At 39.3% G+C, this 22,442-nt stretch overlaps 3 protein-coding genes and 1 long non-coding RNA gene across 5 annotated transcripts; 1 reads left to right on the forward strand and 3 right to left on the reverse strand.

The window, feature by feature from the left end:
* The first annotated feature begins 1,830 nt into the window (after positions 1 to 1,830).
* Positions 1,831 to 4,309, forward strand: LOC131317995 (desiccation-related protein PCC13-62). The gene is made up of 3 exons (XM_058347755.1): positions 1,831 to 2,254; positions 2,733 to 2,958; positions 3,099 to 4,309. The coding sequence occupies exons 1-3, from the start codon at positions 1,875 to 1,877 to the stop codon at positions 3,474 to 3,476; spliced, it is 984 nt and encodes a 327-aa protein (XP_058203738.1). The 5' UTR covers positions 1,831 to 1,874; the 3' UTR covers positions 3,477 to 4,309.
* Positions 3,714 to 6,125, reverse strand: LOC131317996 (uncharacterized). Its single transcript, XR_009197468.1, has 2 exons — positions 4,397 to 6,125; positions 3,714 to 4,180 (listed from the first exon to the last, which is right to left on the reverse strand). It is a non-coding gene; the product is annotated as an uncharacterized LOC131317996 (long non-coding RNA).
* A 334-nt stretch (positions 6,126 to 6,459) lies between these two features.
* On the reverse strand, positions 6,460 to 9,806 carry LOC131317997 (uncharacterized). The gene is made up of 2 exons (XM_058347756.1): positions 9,279 to 9,806; positions 6,460 to 7,105 (listed from the first exon to the last, which is right to left on the reverse strand). Exons 1-2 carry the CDS (start codon positions 9,756 to 9,758, stop codon positions 6,860 to 6,862), a joined length of 726 nt encoding a protein of 241 aa, XP_058203739.1. The 5' UTR covers positions 9,759 to 9,806; the 3' UTR covers positions 6,460 to 6,859.
* Positions 9,807 to 15,616: 5,810 nt separating this feature from the next.
* Positions 15,617 to 20,109, reverse strand: LOC131316119 (uncharacterized). 2 transcript variants are annotated; one of them, XM_058345398.1, is made up of 4 exons: positions 19,850 to 20,109; positions 18,856 to 19,427; positions 17,175 to 17,307; positions 15,617 to 16,067 (listed from the first exon to the last, which is right to left on the reverse strand). In XM_058345398.1, the coding sequence occupies exons 2-4, from the start codon at positions 19,370 to 19,372 to the stop codon at positions 15,983 to 15,985; spliced, it is 735 nt and encodes a 244-aa protein (XP_058201381.1). In that variant the 5' UTR covers positions 19,373 to 19,427; positions 19,850 to 20,109; the 3' UTR covers positions 15,617 to 15,982. The 2 variants fall into 2 exon arrangements, with proteins under 2 accessions (XP_058201381.1, XP_058201382.1); XM_058345399.1 differs by having other exon boundaries at positions 18,856 to 19,623.
* Positions 20,110 to 22,442: the final 2,333 nt, after the last annotated feature.

The following is a 22,442-nucleotide window of genomic DNA, read 5'->3' on the forward strand; positions in this document are numbered from 1 at the left end:
CTCCGCGGGCCTGGTATACTGAGCTAAGTTCTTTTTTGCTATCTTATGGTTTTACCAATTCCAAGTCAGACACATCTTTATTTATTTATAGACATGATGGAATTCTTGCATATTTTCTTGTTTTCGTGGATGATCTTATTGTTACTGGAAGTGCTACAAGCTTTATCTCCAGGTTTATTTGCGCACTCTCTCGCCATTTCTCTATCAAGGACTTAGGCGATCTTCATTTTTTCCTTGGTGTTGAGGTTATTTCCACTCCTACGGGGTTGTTTCTATCGCAGCACAAATATATTCGGGATCTTCTTGAACGAACACATATGGCTGGTGCAAAAGAAGTCAGCACCCCGCTGCCAACTAGCGGGTCTCTTACTTTGCACGATGGTTCCTCCTTAACAAATGCTACAGACTATCGCAGTGTTATTGGAGCTCTTCAATATCTTGCAATTACGCGCCCGGATATTGCATATGCGGTTAACAAATTGTCGCAGTTTACGCACAAACCATCCGAACAGCATTGGACCGCGGCTGAAAGACTCCTTCGTTATCTAAAAGGCACAATCTTCCATGGTCTTTATCTAAAACGTCAAGCTACTTCATTTTTACATGCCTACTCCGATGCTGATTGGGCCGGAAATCATGACGATCGCACTTCCACCACAGCTTATATTGTTTATCTTGGCGGCAATGCCATCTCTTGAAGCTCTCGCAAACAACGTTCTGTAGCTCGATCATCTACTGAGGCCGAATATCGTGCAGTGGCAGCCACCGCTGCTGAGCTACTTTGGTTACAGTCTTTACTTGGTGAGCTTGGGGTCTCTCTCACCAAAGCTCCAGTGATCTATTGTGATAATGTTGGGGCCACCTATGTTTGTGCAAATGCTGTCTTCCACTCTCGCATGAAACATATTGCTATCGACTTCCATTTCGTGCGTGACTCGGTTTCTAAAGGACTACTTCAAGTGTCGCATGTGGCCACCACGGACCAGCTAGCTGATGCCCTCACCAAACCATTATCTCGACACCGGCTTTCTCTTCTGCGGTCCAAGATTGGTGTCTCCAATGGGAGCACCATCTTGCGGGGGCGTGTAAATGATACGGATAAGAACCCTCCTTAATAACAAACCCTTTCAAATGTAGTTGTAGATATAGATAAGGATAGTTTTTCTAATGTATTTTTCCACTTGTAATCTGCATCTCCTGTAGCCTATTTAATGGACTGTATAGATGAATACAAAGTAAGAAAACATACAGTATTTGTTTACTCCAAGACTTATAGCCTTTATAGAGGAGAGGTGGGATTTGAGGATCGTGGTGGGAGAGGAAGGAGTGGGCGGAGGAGGTGGCAGAGGCGAGTGTAGCATTATTGTTGTTTCATAAAAGAGAGCAAGTGAACAAAGGTTGCATTGTTGTGTGGAAATTTGGTCATTAGAATATTTCTTTCCTCCTCGGGTTGTTTTCTCAGATAGTTTTGGTTCCAGATTTGTAGAAGACCCATTGCAAAGGGAAATGAGCCTATAATAAAGGTCTTTTGTAGTACGTAGTGTTGATTTTTCCCTTCGTAATTGAACTTAAACAGATCTCCTTTTAAGGAAGATTGGTTTGGAAGATCCAAAAAGGACTCAAAATAGGAACAAAGATCGTTACTACTTTATCCCCTGAAATCAAGCTCCTTCCAACAACAAACTAGCAATGCTAGTAGTAAAAGACAATAACCATTTAAGTAGCCACCTATTCCTCCTCCTCCACTTCAGAATTCAGATCAACTCCCATGCACGTGGATTAGCCTTCTGCGGCCACGTGGCTTCCCTAATTTTGTCTCTGGGTGTTAGGAACCATGCATATATACGTTTGCGGGCAGGGCTTGGAGAAAAACCATGAAACAAGTACCCACACTAAATCACTTAGCAAAACAAAGACAAGAAAAGATGGCATTGTCCGTTTCAGCCACCGCAACCGTTTTCCTCTCATTCCTCCTCCTCCTCCTCGTTCCTACTTCTTTTTGTTCCGACGACAACGTGAATTTCAAAACTGTTGTCCCTCAATCTGATGCAGATCTCCTAGAGTTCCCTCTAAATTTAGAGTATTTGGAAGCAGAGTTCTTCTTATGGGCCTCGTTGGGCCGGGGATTGGATAGTGTCGCTCCCGATCTCACCATGGGTGGCCCGCCACCGGTTGGTGCCAGAAAGGCCACACTGGACCCTTTCACGAATGATGTTATCCTCCAATTTGCCTACCAGGAAGTTGGACACTTGAGGTTTCGATACTCAATTCTCATTTGATTTCTCCTTTACCCTTGACAAGTGGTTTACTTAATGCATCAGATTCCATACCTTCAACTAATTAGAAATCGAAAGCAATTATACATTACATTCAATCACCTGGTGGTTCGAATTCTGATGTAGGTCAGGCGTTAAAGTAACGAACCTTGGTAAACCAATTGATGAGTTTCGTCTACAAGTGGGTGAACAAAATCGATCTCATTAATTGATTAAGGATGTGGGAAAGTTTGTCCATAAATTTAACAAATCGATCTCATTAATTAGACCCACTTATATAAATGGAATTGGAATTTGACTCTAGCTAGTACATGTTCAAGTACTATTCTTTTCCCTTTTTTAGAATCTCTTTTTTTTTTTTTTAAAAGAAAAGAAAAGAAATATTCACGAATCAATTAAGTGTTGTTTAATTAATTAATGGGTTCTGAAAAATTGCATGCGTATATATATGCACAGGGCAATTAAGAGCACGGTAAAAGGATTTGCGAGGCCACAGCTGAATCTGAGTGCAGAGGCGTTTGGAGAAGTGATGAATAGTGCATTTGGAAGGGCATTGAACCCACCCTTCAATCCTTATGCTAATGAAATCAACTTTCTAATTGCTTCCTATGTTGTTCCTTACGTTGGACTCACTGGATACGTTGGAGCCAATCCCAAACTCCAAAGCCCCACTTCCAAAAGGGTATTTATTATTATTATTATTTGTAATTGTTTCTACTAGTATTAAAATCATGTGGATTTACCTGCATGCATGGATTTTCTTACCCATTTCTCATCTTTCTTTCTATATATAATACGCCTCCATGCACATATATATATCAGCTGGTAGCAGGGCTTTTGGCAGTGGAGTCGGGCCAAGACGCTGTGATCAGAGGGCTGCTTTACAAGCGGGCATCGGAAAAGGTAAAACCATACGGAATCACCGTAGTAGAGTTCACCAACCGCATTTCAGAGCTCAGGAACAAGCTGGGAAGTTCAGGCCTGAAAGATGAAGGCCTTATCGTTCCGAATTTGAGAGGAGCCGAGGGGAAAATCAGGGGCAACGTTCTCGCAGGGGACCAAAACTCTCTTGGTTTTGACCGAACACCGGAGGAAATTCTGAGGATAGTGTACGGTTCAGGGAATGAGCGTGTACCCGGCGGGTTTTTCCCCAAGGGAGGTGATGGTAGAATTGCTAAATCACATCTCCAATCTCCATGAATCTCACCTTAGCCAACAACTTTGAACTTTGAAATGGTGGTGATGTTCATAAGGGGTAATTATTAGTGTTTTGGTTAATCAACAAAAAATGCTGTATCTCCATGTTTATGTGCCACAACGAATATAAATCGCAGATATATGGCATTGGTTTGTCTTCAACTTTTCTCTTCTTTTTTGACATTTCTTTTCATCATGTTTTTGGAAAATTTTCAAAAAACCTCTAAACTATCGCTTAAATGTTTCATAAACCTTCAAACTTCACTAAATGTCAATTACATCTCTAAACTATTCAACATTTCATCAATTAAACCCACGCCGTTTTGTTTCCTTCAATTGTTTGATGTAGGATGCTTACTTGTCCCCATGGCCCTGCGTTTGGAGGGTAAATTAACACGTGAGTGTCCCTTCCTCTTCTCTTACCCAAAGGATATTGTAGTTGGAGGGAAAAATCCCCAATTCTTCTTATTTATACGCAGACTTGAGACCCTATCTTCCATCTTCACTCCCTCCTCCAACAAAAATCAAAGCATGTCACACTTCCCCTTACATGAAACTGTTTTAGACCACCCTTAAAATCATCCCCAAGATGCATTCTAATAGAAATCAAGGCATGTCTCGCTTCCCCTTACATAAAACTGTTTTAGACCACCCTTAAAATCATCCCCAAGATGCATTCTAATAGTGAAAGGGTTGTGATACTGAATCTGCACAACAATCAAGCAAAAAACAAAATAAATTGCATATTGCATTTGAAAATACACATTGAAAACTGGAAACCACATGATTAAGAAAAAAAATATTGAAAACCAGATTGTCGTCAACCAAAAATCTAATAAACAACTGAAAACCACATTAAACTATTGGAATAAAGAATACTAAAGCGTAGAACCTAAATTGATTAAAAATACTAGAAGTGGTACCATATTTAGGAGGCCCATAAGCACATCATCGCATGCTCCAACCCATATTTGTCTTGGAACCCTAATGCACTCAATTGCTTGAGAACCCTTGTCGATGCGGGTCCCATTAAGCCACCTCATTTAATGAGGAAAAGGGCATAATCATCCTTTCATCTACATGCAAGAGAAACATCAACTCCTACTAGATTATATGTATTCTCTCTCACAACTCTCTCAATCACTACTTTCATAAGTAATGAAACATCATAAAAATTAGATCCATAGATAAGAGGTGAATAAGAGTATATACAATTGACTTGAAAAAAAATACAATTTTAGAGGTTTTAAATTGATCTCAAATTAAAGAGGCTGCTTCGCACGCTGGACTGGCCCCATTCATTATCGGGGTAGACCTGTCCCAGCCCAAACTCAATTGCTCCCACTGTATCACGATAAGGCCGGCCTGTTACTTTAAAAAGTTGTGAAGTCTAGCCCAAGGCTTATATGCGCCTTATGTTAGGCTTTCCGGCCCAATGCTTCAGGGCTTGAGACTTTGAGCTCAAAACACATTTCTAATATTCTCATGATCTTTTACAAAATTAATTTCTGGAGACTTTAACATACCCTCTCCATGTCATGATTTCAGAACTGTTACAAAACAATTTATTTTTATTTTTATAAATACAAAAACAAGTAGGAAAAATAATTTCTACACCATTTTTTTATTGACACTCCATTTCTTATCTTTTAGCGAAGTTTTTGTGTATATTTTTCTCACTAAAAGACAAGAAAATGTGTGCCATAATCGAAAAAGAGAGTGAACATTATTTCTCGTAGTAAGTGCATAATTTCTCATTTTCCCATCAAGGACGCGGCCCGTCCAATGTATGCGAGACTACGTGAATCGAACGATTTTGGACATAATTATGTCCAAAAGCTCAACTCATATCTGTCGGTCAGCCACCTCCGCCAAAGAAAGTCAGTGAGGTTGATAGCTTCCATCCAATATTTGCAGCTGAGTCACACTTGTTCCCGTGAGTCATGGCGGCAGTGATTTGCCATCTGTCAATCACAGGTCCACCACCGGTCGTCAGTTCAATAAAGTAGATAAATACTACTTAACATGATACTACTATCACATAATCATGATAATAGATGGGACAAATAAAAACAAAAAAACAAAAAAGTTATCACATGCATGAATCCATACGGGAGATTTTTTTAATATAAATAACTAAACTGCCCCTCCCCCCACTATGGGTGTCGGTAACCCCCCAATAATAATACATAGGGGCCAAAAGAGTAATATTGGTAAACTAGAGTAGAGACAACCATGTGGCGGCTGGTGGCATCAACGGGTCCACGTGGTAGGAGGACACACATTGATTGAGGATTGATTGATTTTAAATAATAATAGTACTCCACGCACTATTCGTTTATGTTAACCTCCTCTTATTAGTAGTTAAAATAATGTTTGGATCCATTTTCCTCCTCCTCCTTGTTAAGCAGAGAGAGAGAGAGAGAGAGATATTTCCTTTACTAGTATTTACGTGCAAGTATGGTACGACGACCATAGAACTCGAGGATCCATCCGTAGAAATTTGGCACCTAAACCAAACCACCAATCGCTCTCTGTCCGTCTCTTAACCAAATTTCACATCTCCATCCAACTAACCCCTTTCTACTCGGATCTACCCAATATCCGAATGATCTTTCCCACCAATATCGAGATGGGCGGGCTCTAAACTCGTTTTTTTACTAGTATATATATATATATATATATATATATATATATATAAAAGCCCATGGGATGGGATGGGATGGGATGGGGATGGGGATGGGTTCAATCTCAAGATCAACCAGACTTGCTACTTCCCCCATTCCACTCCAACAAAACTTCAAATTCGATTAGTCTAGCCTATAAGTGAGATCGATCTCCAACCCGATCGAATATCGCCCCGTCCTCACTCACACGACAAAAATCATGCAAACTTAAACAGACTTTATTATAATATATAGGAGATAGAAAATTCAATGCACAAACAACCATCTCTCTCCACGATAGCCAGCAAACATAAACAGTCTTGGCAGAAATAAAGATAGTACTACAATATTACATCCGAAAAAAAAACCCCACAATGTATAATAATTAAGTCCACACATCTTTAAACCATTCAACAGCCTAGTAGAGGGATAGAAACAGAGCACTGAAAGACCTACCTACCAACGGAAAATGAACATTGAAACAAAGTATCTAGAGTTTCTCTAGCATCATAACCTCACACCAGAACTAGATCAAAAGTTCCAATAGTTTTTCGGAAACAGATATAAACTACGCATTCCCCGAGATATGTTTTACCCTACTGCAACATGATATTACACGAAACCAGAACAACATCCGTGAATCCTACTCTCTAGAGAGAGCTAAGATAGTTTTAAGAGAGAGAGAGAGAGAGGGAGGGAGAAAGATTGACCTCGACGCCCTTATCTTTTGGATGGTCTCTCATCATCCTCGCCACCGCCATCATCATCATCACCGGAGTCATCTCCATCTGGCCTCTTCCTTTTTGCTGAAGCCTCCACCTTCCCTCCAGTTTCATCATCCTCATCCTCATCTTCTTCACCAAACTCTTCTTCCTCACCATTCTCTTCTGGTTCAAAATCACTGTTATCTTCCTCCTCCTCAGGACGATCCAGGGGCCGGACAAGGTACTCGGTTCCCATATCCTCCTAAATAGTCATTCATAGGTAAGAGAAATCAGTAGGCAATTGACCGAGGAAGAACACTACAATACAAGGGAGAGGAGAGCAGTGGGGAACATGGGTGAAGGCAATTCATCACAGGTGTATAATATGACCGACTACCCATAATATGACCAGCGAAAACTTAGGGGAAATTTTAGCTTTCCAAAAATACAAAAACAAGGACAAATAGCTAGAATTGAAACAGGCTTTTGACTCACTAATTTCAAAGTTCTGAAAACTAAAAATTTGCCAGAAACTAGAATCACCCCTCAAAAAATCAATACAGAGGGAAAAAAAAGGTTCTTATAGTGAGCACTAATGGAGCCTGTGTGCAAAGAGCAAACTTTCTGATAAAAGATAATCCCCCATGACAAGTCAGTTGCTCTCTTTCCCCCTTCTTACGTGGATGAGCAAACAATAGAAGTTTATCATCCATATTTTGGGCGTAGCAAAATTACTTAACTTGAGCACATGACTTAAGGACTTTAGGTTGATGATGTTGACCTCTCAAGAAGTTAAATAGCAGGAGGATAACTTTCGAAATTTTCTTTTTAATTGCCCTATTGGAACCACAAGTAATCTTGACAACCCCATGTCGACTTATTGGGCTAAATAACCTGAATCATGGTTTGGCTGTCTGTGCACAAGTACTTCCTCCATGTGGAGGAACCCAGTTCACACCAACCAGCAAGGGGCTGGGATACTAAAGGTCAACTCAAGCACCTAAAAATAACACTTCTACATGTATAGCAATGGAATACGCAAGCAGCCAGATAAGATAATTATACCCAAAGCCACTTTTTCAACTTGTAACTTGTACGTGTTTCAAAAATCCACACTTTGAAGTAATTTTACTAACAAAAGGATACATAAACATATGAAAAAACAAATAAAGGAAGGAAGACACAAAAAATGACAAAATCACTAGACCAGTCGGATCTTTACAACAGAAAAAGAACAAGCTAATGTTATTACTAATTTCTTACAAGCACCAAAACACACAATGAAGCACCACAATAATAATATTGAAGAACCAATTTAAGATCGGCGAATTAAATGAGGGCCATGTAGTTCCACGCGATCCAGGAGGAAAACTACTACTTTGAAGGATCCCTTCTCCCCAAGGACAAATTAACATGCACTTTGAAAAATATATCAACTCTGATTAACAAACTAACCTCCTACTGATTAACAAACTAACAACCTACTCTTTCACAACCCAAAACAAGTTTCTCGTCGCAAAAATATGGCTTAAGAAAAAGTCTCCAATCAAACCGAATGGAGAAGGAAACCGAGCCGAGAAAAGTTGGACTTCAAGATTGACTCAGAAAATTTTATATCCACAAACAAGAAAAGTATAACAAAACTATATGAAGTCAGATCCACAAAGCCTTTATCCAAGCCAGTTACTGGTTGTAAGAGCCAAAATCCCAAGCTTTTCCAAACAATTTTTTTTTGTGCTCTTCGTAAACAAAACATGTTTAAGCCTAAAGAATTGTATAGGAAACACAAGTGCACAGATAATAAAACTCACGGAAATCGACAGATCTGGACTCAAATCGTATTAACAAACCCTGAAAATCAAATTTTGAGCAGAGTCCACATAGCAAGAGAGTTAGATTAAAGGAAAATAGCTCCTAGACATATTTCAAGAAAGTTTTTCCTGCGTCGATGTTGAATGGGAAACCGGATCTGAAAAATTCACCTTATTTTTCATGAAAGACCATCTGAAAATTTTCTTACCAGAACAAAACCTAAGTTAAACATAGTGAAAGGAAGAGAAGGGAAGGAAACGATCAAAAAATTTCCATAAAAGAACATCTGAAAAATTTCTTACCAGAAGAAAACAGAGCCGTTAAACATAGGGAAAGGAAAGGAAGGAAAAGTCCAAAAATTTGCCATTCCCTTGTTCTGAATGAGATAGAAGAGAGAAAAGAGGGTAAAACGGAGTATTAAGTACAGCAAAAAAATTCCTCTATTTTTCTCGTAATTTTTCTTCTTAATTATTTCCCTCCGCTCTTTCCACAAGTTCGAAAGAGAGCATTAAGCAAAGAGACACCAAGAGAATAGAAACAGCAAAACGAGATCGGAACAAGTTCAACACGTAATTTATTGAAAAAAATCACAGAAACATAGAATAATAATTAAACAAAAGAACCTGTTCTTCTTCGCCTTCTTCTTCATCGTCGTCCTCATCTTCGTCTTCGTCGTCGTCGTCGTCGTCGTCGTCGTCGTCGTCGTCGCCGCCTTCGCCGTTGTCGTCATCTCCCTCATCATCCTCGTCGTCGTCCTCTATCAGATGGACCGGAGGAGGACCACCAGAGCTCGGCAGCACCTCTCTCTCATCCTCCTCGTCATCTTCCTCCTCCTCCTCCTCAACGTCGTCGTCATCGCCATCGTCGTCCTCTCCGTCTTCTTCTTCTTCTTCTTCCACTCCCTCCACCTTCTCAGTCTCCTCAGCGTCACGAATTTCTTCAAATTCTCTCTCTTCCTCCATGATTTGGATATTCGGAAAATTTACTCGACAAAATTCGGGAGAAATTGTTTGGGAGAAAGGAAAACAGGGGAGGAGAGAGAAGCGGATAGAGAGGAGCAGCAGCTTCGTTCTACCCAGTAGCTCTCTCTGCAATACCTTCATCTCAGCCGTTGAATCACGAAGTAACGCGGATCGATGACGTGGATAAAGATCGGACGGTTACCCTTGGTGAACTTTGTATTTCTTTGTGTGTTACTCTTTTTTTTTTTTGGTCAATTTTTTTTTTGTGTTACTGTGAAGTCTTTGCGGCGCTTTATAAAGTCACGTGCTACACATGTGAGGTATCTAGGGTTAGGATTTTACTTATTAGGAATTCCATTAAACTATGCAATTTTATTTTATTTCTTTCCTGGAATGTTCTCCGAACTGAAACGCCACCGTTCTGTACGGCTTTTCCTGCTCACGGACACGGGAGAGAATGGTGGAGGATCGGAGTCGCCAACTCCTCTTGAGATTGGAGCTTGCTTATTTTATTGGAGTACTAGTGATAACTCGTGCCTCCGGCACTACGCATCCCGATTGAAAAGGGGTAACAGTTGTACGATTTAGATGAAAATCATGGGCACTTAAACGAGAAGTGGGAGAATGCACTACAGCCTTTGGATCAAATGAATCTAAACCGTTCCAACAACTTGTCCCCACACCTTTCTGTTTTATAATAGAGATGTAGTTAGTAATTTTCCTAATTTTAGCTTCCGTTTTCAGGCTAGCTTCATATTGGTTTGATCCGTGAATCTTGGATTTTCTTACTAATCGATCTTGCCTAAACTATTTTTCATACTATCTCATAGCCATACATTGCATGGACAACAAATTTAATTCATCAAAGCCTCCAATTTACTACTCCATATAGCTGTATCATATTGTGCGCGCGTAGTCCGGCTGGTCGATCGATCAAGACTATGTTACGAAGCCTACATGAACTTTATTGTTTGCACAACTCCAAATTGGACATGTAGGTGCACTGGCGGACGGACGCACTTGGTGGCAAGAGGAGTCAAGTGACCCCACTGGATGAAAATTCCCCATGTAAATGTATATAGATTTTGGATATTTTGTAATTTTGCCCTGCGACCTATACTCTCCTCTGTCTCTCCTTTATATCTTCCCCCAAGTGGTCTTGAAAAATTACAAGCTTGCCCAACTTTTCACCCATTGTCTTTTTGCTTTTTGTGGTCCCACCCACATTTCCAATCAGTGACTCTCTCTCTCTCTCTCTCTCTCTCTCTCTCTCTCAATAATTGAAAAATGGGCAAGAATAGTTCCTCTATTTCCAGATAAAAAACCGAAAGTTTTCAGAGTTTTTTTTACTCAAAGTGCACTACCTATCTTTATCTCTCTCCCATCTTTTTGCAAAACAAGACTTTGGATTATTATGAGGTAAAACCTAATCGTTGGCCTTTGAGGGAAATTTGATTTTTTTTCCTTAGATTGTGACTTTATTTGTGTGTGTGTGAGTGTTTTTTTTTTTTTTTTTTTTGAAATTGTAGATTGTAAAACTTGATTGGATTGTACATTAACAATTTAAAGTAAACATTATATGGAATCCTAAAAAACAGACTTCATTAAAATTCAATGGCCCATGAACCATGATTATATGATCCGGTAAATAATCTAAACCCTAGGTTATAATTTGAAATAAAAAACCTAGATCAATTTGAGACAAAATTGATTATGATTGTGACTTCCTTTTTTGTTCTGCTTTTGGAATTGTACAATTGTATTTTGGGGAAATTGATTGACTTGTGAATTAATTGCATTGCAGGCAAGTTTTTTCCCCAACGTTTCATAATAACTATGCAAGAGTTCTTCTTTTCTTCAGTTTTATTTTACTACCGAACCTTCAACCTGCATTGGTTTAATCTAATGTCGGACTTTGAATTTTGTGTACCTAGTTGGGTCGTACCATTAATCCAACCTAAGCAAACTTTTTAAAATTAGGATAAACATAGGTCCTATTAAAGTTTGTTAACATTTTAAATTTTTTCTATAACTATGGAGAGTTATTTTAAAGGAAAGGAACCATCACAACTATCAATTTCTAAAAGTCACAATGAGCCTTTGTGTATCAAGATATTTGATCCGAGTGATAGGAAATCCTGGGTCCGCCCCTATGCAAGTGCATGCGTTGTGTTTCGTGGGTATTGATATTACGCTTACACACCCAGCAACTATATATTGCCAAGAAGAAAGAAATTCATGACTTGAGTAGTTGAGTTGCGCGAAAAAACATTACACAAAACATCAGTCCCAGTAAGGCAACTTGTTTCCAAACTCCGAAAAAAAACATTACAAAGGAATTAATTTCTCAATTAACCGATCAGCCTCAAGGACCTTGCAAATTAATTTGGTGAATCTGGATGAAAATGAAGTTACAACTCTTATTCACCAAATGGTACTTCGTTAATTTATGAACCTTTGTGTTTCCTATTAAACTATGTTGCATTGTTAATTTATTATTCTTTGATTCATTCATACCGAAGATGGTCAAATATATTGAACAGTGCTTAATGCAATGCATGGATTGCCACCGCTATCAAGGATGAGGCATGCTATCAAAATCGAACTGTTTAACCCATTAATTAACCCGGAAGGCCAGAACTATAATCATTCTTGTACACACAACCTATCTATTTAGGTCCAGCTGTCAAGCAAATTGGGTGTAAATGTTTGGTGTTCGTATTGATATAGTATTTGTCCCCGGCCCATTAAAGAACTGTGTTATGAAAATTGAAGTATTGTTTAAACTTTCTTTAATTTTGTAGCTACCTGTTGGCTTCATTCTTCACTTGGTATATGTGAAATTATGTACGATACAAAGTTTGTATCAAACTTTCCATTGAGGAGCTCATTGGATGCAACATTCCAAAAGTAAAGTAGTAGGCCCGTATTCATCTTGTAAAATGCTTATTGCTCTCGGTCATATCCGGGACCATGGGGTGCGATTGGAGAAAAGGAATGCCAATGGGTCTAGAAAGATTGGATTGGTGCACCTTTTAGTCTAGTTGTTTTTGGGATTTTTTAGTTCCACAGTCCAAATTTAGTCCCACAATCGATTGGTAAAGGTTTTTTGCTGACCCAGTTATGCAGAAACTTCTTTCATCTTAGAATTAATCGAAATGGTCCACAACCAGACTTGTTCGTTCTCGGATTTGTCCTTGGCTAAGGGCTTATTTGATAATCTAAATTCAGCACTTAAAACTGAATCAATTAAGTAATAAGTGATTCAGGACGTTTGATAACAACATTATACATTGCTTAACAAATTAAGTGCTACTTAAAATGTAAGCTAAAAAATTGAAAAAAAATAAGTAGCTTTGAGCTACTTAATTCTGGCTGAATTCTTGTATACTTACATTTAATCATCATACCACCACCACAACCACTCCCACCACCACTACTACAACCACTCCACCACCACTTCGCCACCATCACTCCTCCACACCACCACCACCGCCAACACATCATCGCCGTCGTCACCACCACAATGCCACCATTGCACAACTTCACTCCACCACCACCACTCACTATCACCATTACACCATCACTCCACCGCCGCCGCCATCACCACTCACTGCCACTGTTACATCACCATCACTCCACCACCATTACACCATTATTGCTAGCACTCCAACACCGCCGCCGCCGCCGCCGCCGCCGCCACTCCATCACCACCACCACAACAATCATCATTCCACCATTATTATAAGTACATTGTGACCATTAGTAAATTAAAAGAGAATTGGAACAACAATTAATTTATCTTTTTTTAATTCAGTACTTAATATATTTATCAAACAGTTTTTCAGCTTAAAAATTCAGCATTCAGCTTTCAGTACTTAATTTTTCAGCATTCAGTTTCAGTTTTCAATTTTATCAAACAGGCCCTAAGTCTGTAAGATATAAGTTGTCTAATATATTTATGTTTGTGTTCCTACACGGCCCAAACTTTTTTTTTTTTTGTTTTGACAAATGTGAGAAGTTGTACAGCAGAGAGGAACCCCATGGGGACACATGGGTGTCCACAGACCGGACAAACCATTAGAAAGGGCAATCAGAGCACAATATGCGCAGCCCTATTTTAAACTCGCCTAACGAGATCAGGTTCGCAAAAAATAAAACTAATACCAAACACATGACCAACAAACCACTAGACTAAATCCAAACAAAAAACAAAATAAATCAAAAAAAAACAAAATTACACTCCCCTCCGTCATTGAGCAGCCCTTGTCTTGCCTAGCCTTTTACCGATCAAGCTCCCAAGTCGGTGACCCATGAAGCCACCGGTGACCACATGACTACAAACTCAGAAGATGAGTGGCGGCAAACGACAAGCAGTTTTGGTGGAGAAGGGGAAAGGGAAACCAGATCTGAAAGCATTGATTGATCCCTCTCCTCCCGCCGCCCATATTTGGGTATAAACCCAAGGGGAAAGGAGGGGAATGAGAAGAGGAATTGTGAAGGCTACTTTAGGGTCAGATAGAAGTGCTCTTGTTTTTTAGAGAGAGAATTGTTAGAGAGAGGTGCTCCCGTACACACAGCTAGAGACATGTTGTCAGGCAGCGGGAGGTCTTAGGAATGGACCCAGGGTGCTGTAGTGCACCCCGCACTATACATGTAGTTCGGCTAATCCAATTGTCCATCTCGGCAATGGCTCGGATTTTTATTCGAACAATGGACGGCTAGAATTTGTAGGAGCTTAGAGTAAATCCAAGTCATTCGTGCCGAAATGAACATTCAGATCAGCCGCACTACACGGTGTGGTGCGATGGGTACACTACAGTCCCTCCCATTCCTTTTAGGAGTTGGTGCATAATCAGGAACCTTCAAAATTTGGAGTCTTATGGAACTTGAACAACCGGATGACTCTTCCTAATTAATTGTTTTCACGAAAGGATGCCTATAAATGGCATGATCCTTTGTAATTAATTGTCTTCAAAATGCATGACCCTTCCTATTCTTAATGTGTGTTTACTAAAGACACAACCTTTCACGTAAGGTGCCTATTAGTCTATAAATAAGCCATTGTTAAGTTATTCGACACAACATGATTCTAGAAACTCTCCCTCTCTCTAATTTGTTGCTTTCTATATTGTTATTCTGCAAAAAACAGAATTAACAGTTTTTAGTTCTATTAGTTCTTTTAGGCTCGATATTATGTCTGTCCTTTGTTTGGCTCACACCAATTAGTGGGGGCGAATATTGTTAACGTGACTCGAAGTCTAAAACTCCCATTGCCGGATAGAAATACATGTTCATGAATTCTCAAATTCATGAACATATTTTCTTGGTGTGAAAATATGTTCTCGAATTAGGTCTTAACGATACATATTTTCTAGGGAAGACATTCTCAAAAGGGCTTTATCAATACTCTTGCTCATCATATTCAACGAATGAGGTTTGACAATGAGACGCTCTTGAATCAAACCCACCGTCAGGTTGCCGATCTAAACCCTCCTTTCCATTGGTGTTTCACTAAAAAGAGCTAGTCAAACCAGTTCCCCTCCTAATTTCACCAAAGAATAAACAAAATCACGGCCGGAGTTGATTCGGGGCAATAAGAGAGTTTGGAAAGCTACGTCCTACTTTACGGAGATGAGCTGTGGGATTTGGGGTTAAAAGTAACGAGAAGGATATTTAAATAGAACAGAAAAAGAAAAAAGAAAAACATTCCAATGAAGTAGAGATAAAATGCAATGTTTGGTGCAGTGTGGTTTTAAAAAGTTGCCTAGCCAACTGGCCCCAGACACTTGCGTGATTGATTAAAAAAAAGTTGCCTAGGCAAAGTAGACAAGTAACTTTTGAGGCATAATATGGTCCAAAATTTATGATACTTGTATGGATGCTCTTAGGGGTTGCTGTGGTTGCATGAGGCGGCAATCGTCGCTCACCCCTACCATATAAAATATATCTTTACAAGTATTAGCAACTATCTCCCTATACGTGTGTACGGGCTCATCTCCTCCACAAAAAGTGCTAATTGAATTTCCATTTGACCATAAAAAATATCATACAACATAATCAAGTAGAACCCGGTTATTCTCTCAAATTTCTCAAACCAATCCCTCAGAAAACATCTGTACACCACTTTCATTGGAAATAGAAACCAAACATAGTTTGGCCAGTCTAGTTTACCAAGGAAAGAACTTGAATCCTTCAAAAAGATACCCTAAAGAGCACATGTGGTAATTTACCTCAGTTCATAATATTGATTACCCTTGCGGTATATATGTTTGGGAGGCAGCCAACCGGCACATAAAATACTGCAGATCAATAATGGTTGGGCTAGGTTGGCAATTCTTCAAATACCATTCTCCACTGGCTATTCAGTTCCCACGTAATTGTTGTTTAAATTTTGCAGCTCTTCTCACCTTACCTCCGGTAACTGAATCAGAAACCTGCTGCACTAAACTGCAAAGAACAGTTCAAATGGATGATGAGTTATTTTCAGAAGCAAAATAGTAAGATATAAGAAGCTGTCAACTAGTGGCGGTTCCAAAAGTCTGAATCAGGTTGCCATCTGAGAAATTTAAGATCGAAAACTTCAAAATCTCCAAGTTATTCAAGAAAAGTCACATTTATTAACAGCTGCTATACACTTCAGATTAATATAGTGATCAAACTTCTCATATGTACACTCTGCTCGGGAGGCCATTAGAAACAGCCAAACAGGAAATTGGAAGAGTCGTAGCATGACTGGGTTTGGTTTAGCAAGAATGTTCCTTGATGGAGCTTCATCACCTGGCTGGCTGTTTGGGAAAGAATGAGTACTAGAGACAGATTGCTTAAGTGGAAAGTTATATATTCTAATCAGTGGGTGTTGTGTGGATCTGGGAGGAGACCCACGTCCTTTAGTTTTTTGACCGTGCCTACTCTGCTGAAGTGTGGCATACTCTTCTGCAAAAGAACCAGATTTCTAGAAGTCTCTTGGGCTGGTCTTCAAAGGAGAGGCTTTGGCTTAAGGAGTACTTTATATAAGTTGTCCTTAACTGCTGCCATATGCAGCTTGGGGAAAGAAAGGAATGTACGGATTTTGCAACACAAAGCAGCTACCCCTGCAACTACTGCCAAGATAGTTGTTTAGGATTTCAAGTCTAAACTGAGCTCTTGGAGACTCTTGGAAGATACAGCAAAGATCAGACTCTAGTGAAGTTACGGGAACTCGTCTTTCAGAAATTTTAAGCCTTAGTCTCTCTCTCTTTGGTCTGTGTAGGTTAGGTTTTGTTGAGCTAGCTTGTTTGCCTTTGTTCGCAACTGTAAACCTGATTTTTTGGTTCTTGGAGTTGGGTATTGCTTTATTGTTCCCCTTGCTGTGCCCCTGTGTGGGAGAGGGGTGTCCTAGTTTGTTTAGGTGTCGGTGGTGTTGGCCTCTGGCCTGGTTTTTGTCTCAATGAATAAATTTTTACCCACAGGAAAAAAGAAGAACAAGATAAATTTTGAGTAAATGGGCTTGAGTTGACTGTTCAATAGTCGAGCTTCCACGTGCATGTGTGTGAGAGCAAGAGAGATGTCACATGCCTGGAAGAGCGGGAACTAGAAACGGTGGGTGTATTCTTGCGGAAGTGAAGAGAGATGAACCCAAAGGGAGTTGCTCGGGCCGACTCTGGGGAACCCTCAAAAGTAATTGATGAACTTCTTCCAGGGCACATTCCTACAGAGATGTAGCATAACAACATGAGCATTTTTCGAGACCATGAAAGTGGTAAGTAACAAATAACTGAATCATTGATGTGACAGAAGTACATCAATACTGTTTGTACTGACCGAACATCTCCCATAACGCATCCATATCTCAAACCATACAATAATTTAATGTAAAACTGAATAATGAGATGTACTTTTATCAAAAGTTTTTCCCTTCAGCCTCTCCTCTCTCCCACCATGCTAGTTTATTAGAGCTATGAACATAAATCATACTTGAAGAAAATATCTAGGATTCAGCTAAAAGATAATGATTCAATCTGGTGACTGGACATCCACAAAAGGGAAAGTGATGAGCCAGAGTGATCTATTTTATCTTTTGATACCACGCACGGGCTAGCTTATGCGCAGCTCGGCTAAAAGGGTAATCCTATTCATGTTTTCAAATCCTGAAAGGGTTAGGGTCAACAAAGGCACGTGGTGGCTTTTAGGCTGGCCCATAGGAGACACATGGAACATCGACTTGCATTGGCACATGGAAGGCCAAAAATTTTCTCAGGCGTTTGATTATAAATGAGCTCTTATAAGTCCAAGTGACTTAGCGACCAAGAAGCCATATTTTTATTAAAAATAAGTCGCCTACAAAAAAAGGTTTGTTTGAAGCTGGGTGGTTAAGTTTCATTGTTTATGGATGAAGAGCGGCAATAATGAGTGGAAGAGGGATGATGCACAGAGCAAGTGGAAACCTACAACATTTCTAATTGAGGAGGAAGAACCGTCGGAGTGGGTTGGAGAAACTAGAAGGCTTTTAATGAGTTTGTCATATTTCCCCCAAAAGAGATCATCTGAAAGACGCGGTAAAATGAGTGGAGTGGAGATGCGGTGTTTCTTTTCCTTTCTTGACTCTTGTTTGTTTTCCCCCTTCTTTTTCTTTCTTCTTTCTCCTCCTGTACAAGGCTGTTGCCCCTTGGCACAATCTCCACCATAGATTTTAGTAGATATCAAAGAAAAATGTAAAAGTCAGTTATACTAAACATGCCAACATCTAAACCTAATACCGGGTTCAAATGTAGTTCAAAAGCACTTGGCTTTCTACAAGTAACTAAAAGATGGCTAATTTGACAAATAACAAATGGATGAGTTTACAATTGTGATATAGGAATCGCAATTCCATCATTCAGAATGATCCAAACATCAATCAGTCATACGAAGGATGTCTTGAAAAATTCCATCAAAAAAAGGTTTGAGACTCTGAGTACATAAACAAAAAGCATGGAAAACAAATTAAACAGCATTCCACATTTGGGTGCTCAACAACAAAAAGAGAGACACTGGAGTAGAAAGCCCTACATATGAAGATTAATATCCGAGATACTGAATGATCTCACCAACTATCATAGAGATTAAGGAAAACATAAGGAAACCGAATTTCATGCCCGAGAAAAGAGGAAAGACCAAGTGGACAATGTAAACAATCCCTACCAACACAAGTTACACAACAAGGGAAGAGATAATGATAGAAAATTAAGTTGAAAACAAAGTCCAAGCGAAGTACTACCTTGGAAGATTATAACCAGACAGAAGAGAACGGCAAATATTGCGGCCAGTAAATTGCCAGTCGATGTAGATTCCTTTGCACCTTTCATCTTCTTCAATCCCTTCATTCGCTCGATCCTTGCACGTTTGACCCTAGCTATTTCTGAGATCTCCTTGATTAGCTTCTGGTCAAAAGCATCCAAAGACAGTGATTTGGGAGGTCGAGGAGGCCTGGGAGGCTTTTTCTTACCGCTTGTTGATTTACGTCTCTCCTTCTCTGGTGTAGTTTCCACAGGATCCATGGCCCTGTCGACCTCAACATTCTTATCGATTAATGATTTCAAATTCTCCACAGAAATCCCCTTTTCACTTGTGAACGACCCATCAACAACACTCCCAAACCCAGTGCAGATCTTCCCGAAAGTCTTTGATACCTTGGCACCCAAACCAGGGTCTGTACTTCCCACTTCTGCATACGTAGTCCCACCACTCTCAAGATCGACAACAAAATCTTTCTCTCTTGGAGGCATGTGATCCATAACACCGACAACAATTTCCAGTTGTTATTCACCTCACAACACAATTATTCGCTGCCTACATACCAAAAAGTAAGGTCAACCCAATAACTTCAAAGCTTCCTAAAGAGGTCACCTTAACCTCAAGCCAAAAACTGAACCTTGCTCACAACTAAAAATCACTCTTCTTCAATAACGTGATACCAACTTGGATGAAAAGTCCCGTCCAAAGAGTCCCCTCCAAATTACTCGACGATGATTCGCAAAGGAACAATCTTTGAACAAAACCAATAATGAGTTACTATTAAACGGATCAGTAACAGGGGGGAAAAAAGGGACAAAAACAATAGCTTGAGGTGACAATTTGAGCTGAACAGTTTATGAATTAAGTTGAGATGAAAGCAAGGAAAAAAGTCAAGGCATCGAATGACAGTTAATTACGACACATAAAAAATATTCGTAAAAGAATTAAAGTAAGCGCGGAATTCACATTAAACTTACGAAGTAGAGCGAGAAATGCCCAAATCACACACCACCACCAGTGATGGTTATCATAATGAAAAAGCTCACATAGCATTAGCAATTAATTACTAGAATGAGAAGCAGGAAGGAGCCCTAGATCCGATTCCGATAGAGAGAGAGAGAGAGAGATACTAGTATAGCAGTAGTAGTTATTATTAAGATCGCCCTGGAATCAAACGAGAGAGAGAGAGAGTGTCGGTGTGTGTGGGTTTTCGGGCCCTCGTCAACAGTAAGGAGATTCGTTTTACAGGTGTATTCTTTCTATAATATAATACAATTGTCCGACCAATTGTTACTTCGGGCAGGCATGGTAAGCTCACACTCACAGGCTCAATAGCAGTCGAGTCGTTGACTCTGTGAATTGAATAGTTGTACGATTACGTGGAAGCAGCTAAAGGTAGCTTGGCAATAGCTTCACTAAATTACAGTGAGTACAGTACTGGAGTAGTACAATTTTAAAACTGGTTAAAGTAAAGTAAACTGGTGACAAGGATGATGGGGTTCACAAAAAACAAGAACTAGTGACAAAGGATACTCCTCCGACAGAAAGTCTACCCACACATACAATTTGTGCACAGATTGTGCACAGATTTCGTTATGAGATTCACCATAGGTCTCATACAAATCATCCGAGCCGTTCATTAAATGTAAAATATTTTTTAAAGGGTCCCAGTAAAAAATAATCTCTATCCGATACCTATAGGTGCTCAATCCAATCATATAACTTTTCATTATCCAAAAATCTGAATGAAAAGTTAGATGGTTGGATGAAGTACCTATAGGTATTGGATTGAGCTTATTTTTTACAGGAGACCCTTAAAAAAATGTTTTACATTTAATGAACGGCTCGAATGATTTGTGTGGAACCCGTGGTAGACCCCACAATGAAATCTGTGCACAATTTGTGCACATATTGCTGTGTAGGTAGCACAGTTCCTCCACCGACAAGCAACGGAAATGGACTGGTGGCCTGTTTGGCAGGCTCATTTTTCCATTCTTATTTTCCCCTTTTCCTGTTTTTGCTGTTTGGCTGCAAAAGGCAGAACTCATTCCATAACAATGAGTCGTCTGATTTTAACACCAAATTTTAACAACAAAACATAGGAGAAGAGGAGTTTTTCCCATTTTCATTTTCCCATTCTCGTTTTCCAGCCGCGCCAAAAGACCCTCGTACCCTCTCCATTCGTCGATAATCCCCCAAAACCCAAAGTCCAGGTCAATGGAAATCATGGAGGAAAATGGTTGCAAAACCCATTTGAAGAAGGGAATGAAAACAGATCTGGGAAGGGGACAGGGTTTGATTCGAAGGACTGGACTATTTCTTCACGTCTCATTCGAACCCATTAACAAAGGTAGGGTTCATTTCGAAGTTATCGGAAAGAATCCCATTTGGGTAAAAAGAAGGGGGAGATATGAAATTATGGTTTTCAGGAAGTGGTAGGGAGGTGAAATGGAAGATGGGGATATGCTCTCTGTTTCTGCTAGGAAAACCAGTTGCTAACAAGAATTTTAAACCATTATTTACACATATTATTCCACAATAACTAATCAAGGGCAACATAGTAAAAAATCAACTCATAATTTATTTTCATCACATATCTCCCAAACACTATTCCTATTACAAAATGTATTCTGCACATATCATCCAAACACTCTATTAAAAAATCAAAATACATTCTGACCACAATTTAAAAAGGCAAAAAATCAAAAAGTTAAAAATGAAAAGCCAAAAAATAGGCTCTCAAACACCCCCGAGTTGGTCAGAGGGATGTGCCCTAGTAGTATTTCTCAAGTTGGTATTTTCACCCTCTCATATTTTAAAATTGTGTTTAATCTAAAATTACTACATCTTATTTTAACTTCTTTGAATAATAATACTTTCTCCGTCCATTTTTAAATGTCCCGCTTCGTAACTCTAACTTATTAAGAAAACATCATCATTACACCTTTCACATCAGTTTTTACCTCCACTTTTCCTATTTACTTTATATGGAGACATCATCATTACACTTTTATTCACTAGCTTTTCAAAATGGAATCTACTTTTAGGTGCAAAATAAAAAATGTATCAACTTTTATCCACTAACTTTACGAAATGGACATTTATTGAGGAACAGTTCAAAATAGAATTCTGGACTTTAAAAAGGAGATGGAGGGAGTAGTAAATGTTCATTCGGCTTCCGGACCTTGTCAATTTATTTTATTGGATTCCAAAAAGTGAACTAGTCAATTTATTCTAGGGAAGCGATAATGCCAATGTACAAAATTTTTATGCATTACAGTTTTGACATAAACAAAAATAAATTTAGCAAAACACTTTTTATTTTAATGTTTCTTAAATTTATGACTCTATGGAATTGCATGGTTGTCATTAATAAGAGGATAGGACGGCAGGTTGCGAGGAATAATGGACGCACTCCTTCCTTTTAGAGGTTAGGTTCAGTTCAGTTCAGTTCAAGGCTATTAACAAGGACCTGGTATACCAACCGTTCTGTTTGAGGTGCAAAGCCATGTGGAATTTTCTATTTTTTTTTTTTCCTTTATCTACATGTGAAATTGGATACTTGCACTC

The sequence above is a fragment of the Rhododendron vialii genome, chromosome 2a (genome assembly GCF_030253575.1).
Source record: "Rhododendron vialii isolate Sample 1 chromosome 2a, ASM3025357v1".
Lineage (NCBI taxonomy): Eukaryota > Viridiplantae > Streptophyta > Magnoliopsida > Ericales > Ericaceae > Rhododendron > Rhododendron vialii.

Bases quoted from the DNA above. Each gene is read 5' to 3' on its own strand.
- LOC131317995 (XM_058347755.1), top strand. From the start codon at position 1,875: ATGAAACAAGTACCCACACTAAATCACTTAGCAAAACAAAGACAAGAA. The intron at 2,255-2,732 runs GTTTCGATACTC...ATATATGCACAG, and splicing joins CAGGAAGTTGGACACTTGAG to GGCAATTAAGAGCACGGTAA. The intron at 2,959-3,098 runs GTATTTATTATT...TATATATATCAG, and splicing joins AAAGCCCCACTTCCAAAAGG to CTGGTAGCAGGGCTTTTGGC.
- LOC131317997 (XM_058347756.1), bottom strand. From the start codon at position 9,758: ATGAAGGTATTGCAGAGAGAGCTACTGGGTAGAACGAAGCTGCTGCTC. The intron at 7,106-9,278 runs GTTCTTTTGTTT...ATGACTATTTAG, and splicing joins AAGAAGGCGAAGAAGAACAG to GAGGATATGGGAACCGAGTA.
- LOC131316119 (XM_058345398.1), bottom strand. From the start codon at position 19,372: ATGGATCACATGCCTCCAAGAGAGAAAGATTTTGTTGTCGATCTTGAG. The intron at 17,308-18,855 runs GTAGTACTTCGC...ACATCTCTGTAG, and splicing joins TCTGGTTATAATCTTCCAAG to GAATGTGCCCTGGAAGAAGT. The intron at 16,068-17,174 runs GCATGTGACATC...TGTTCTTTGCAG, and splicing joins TCTAGTTCCCGCTCTTCCAG to TTTAGTGCAGCAGGTTTCTG.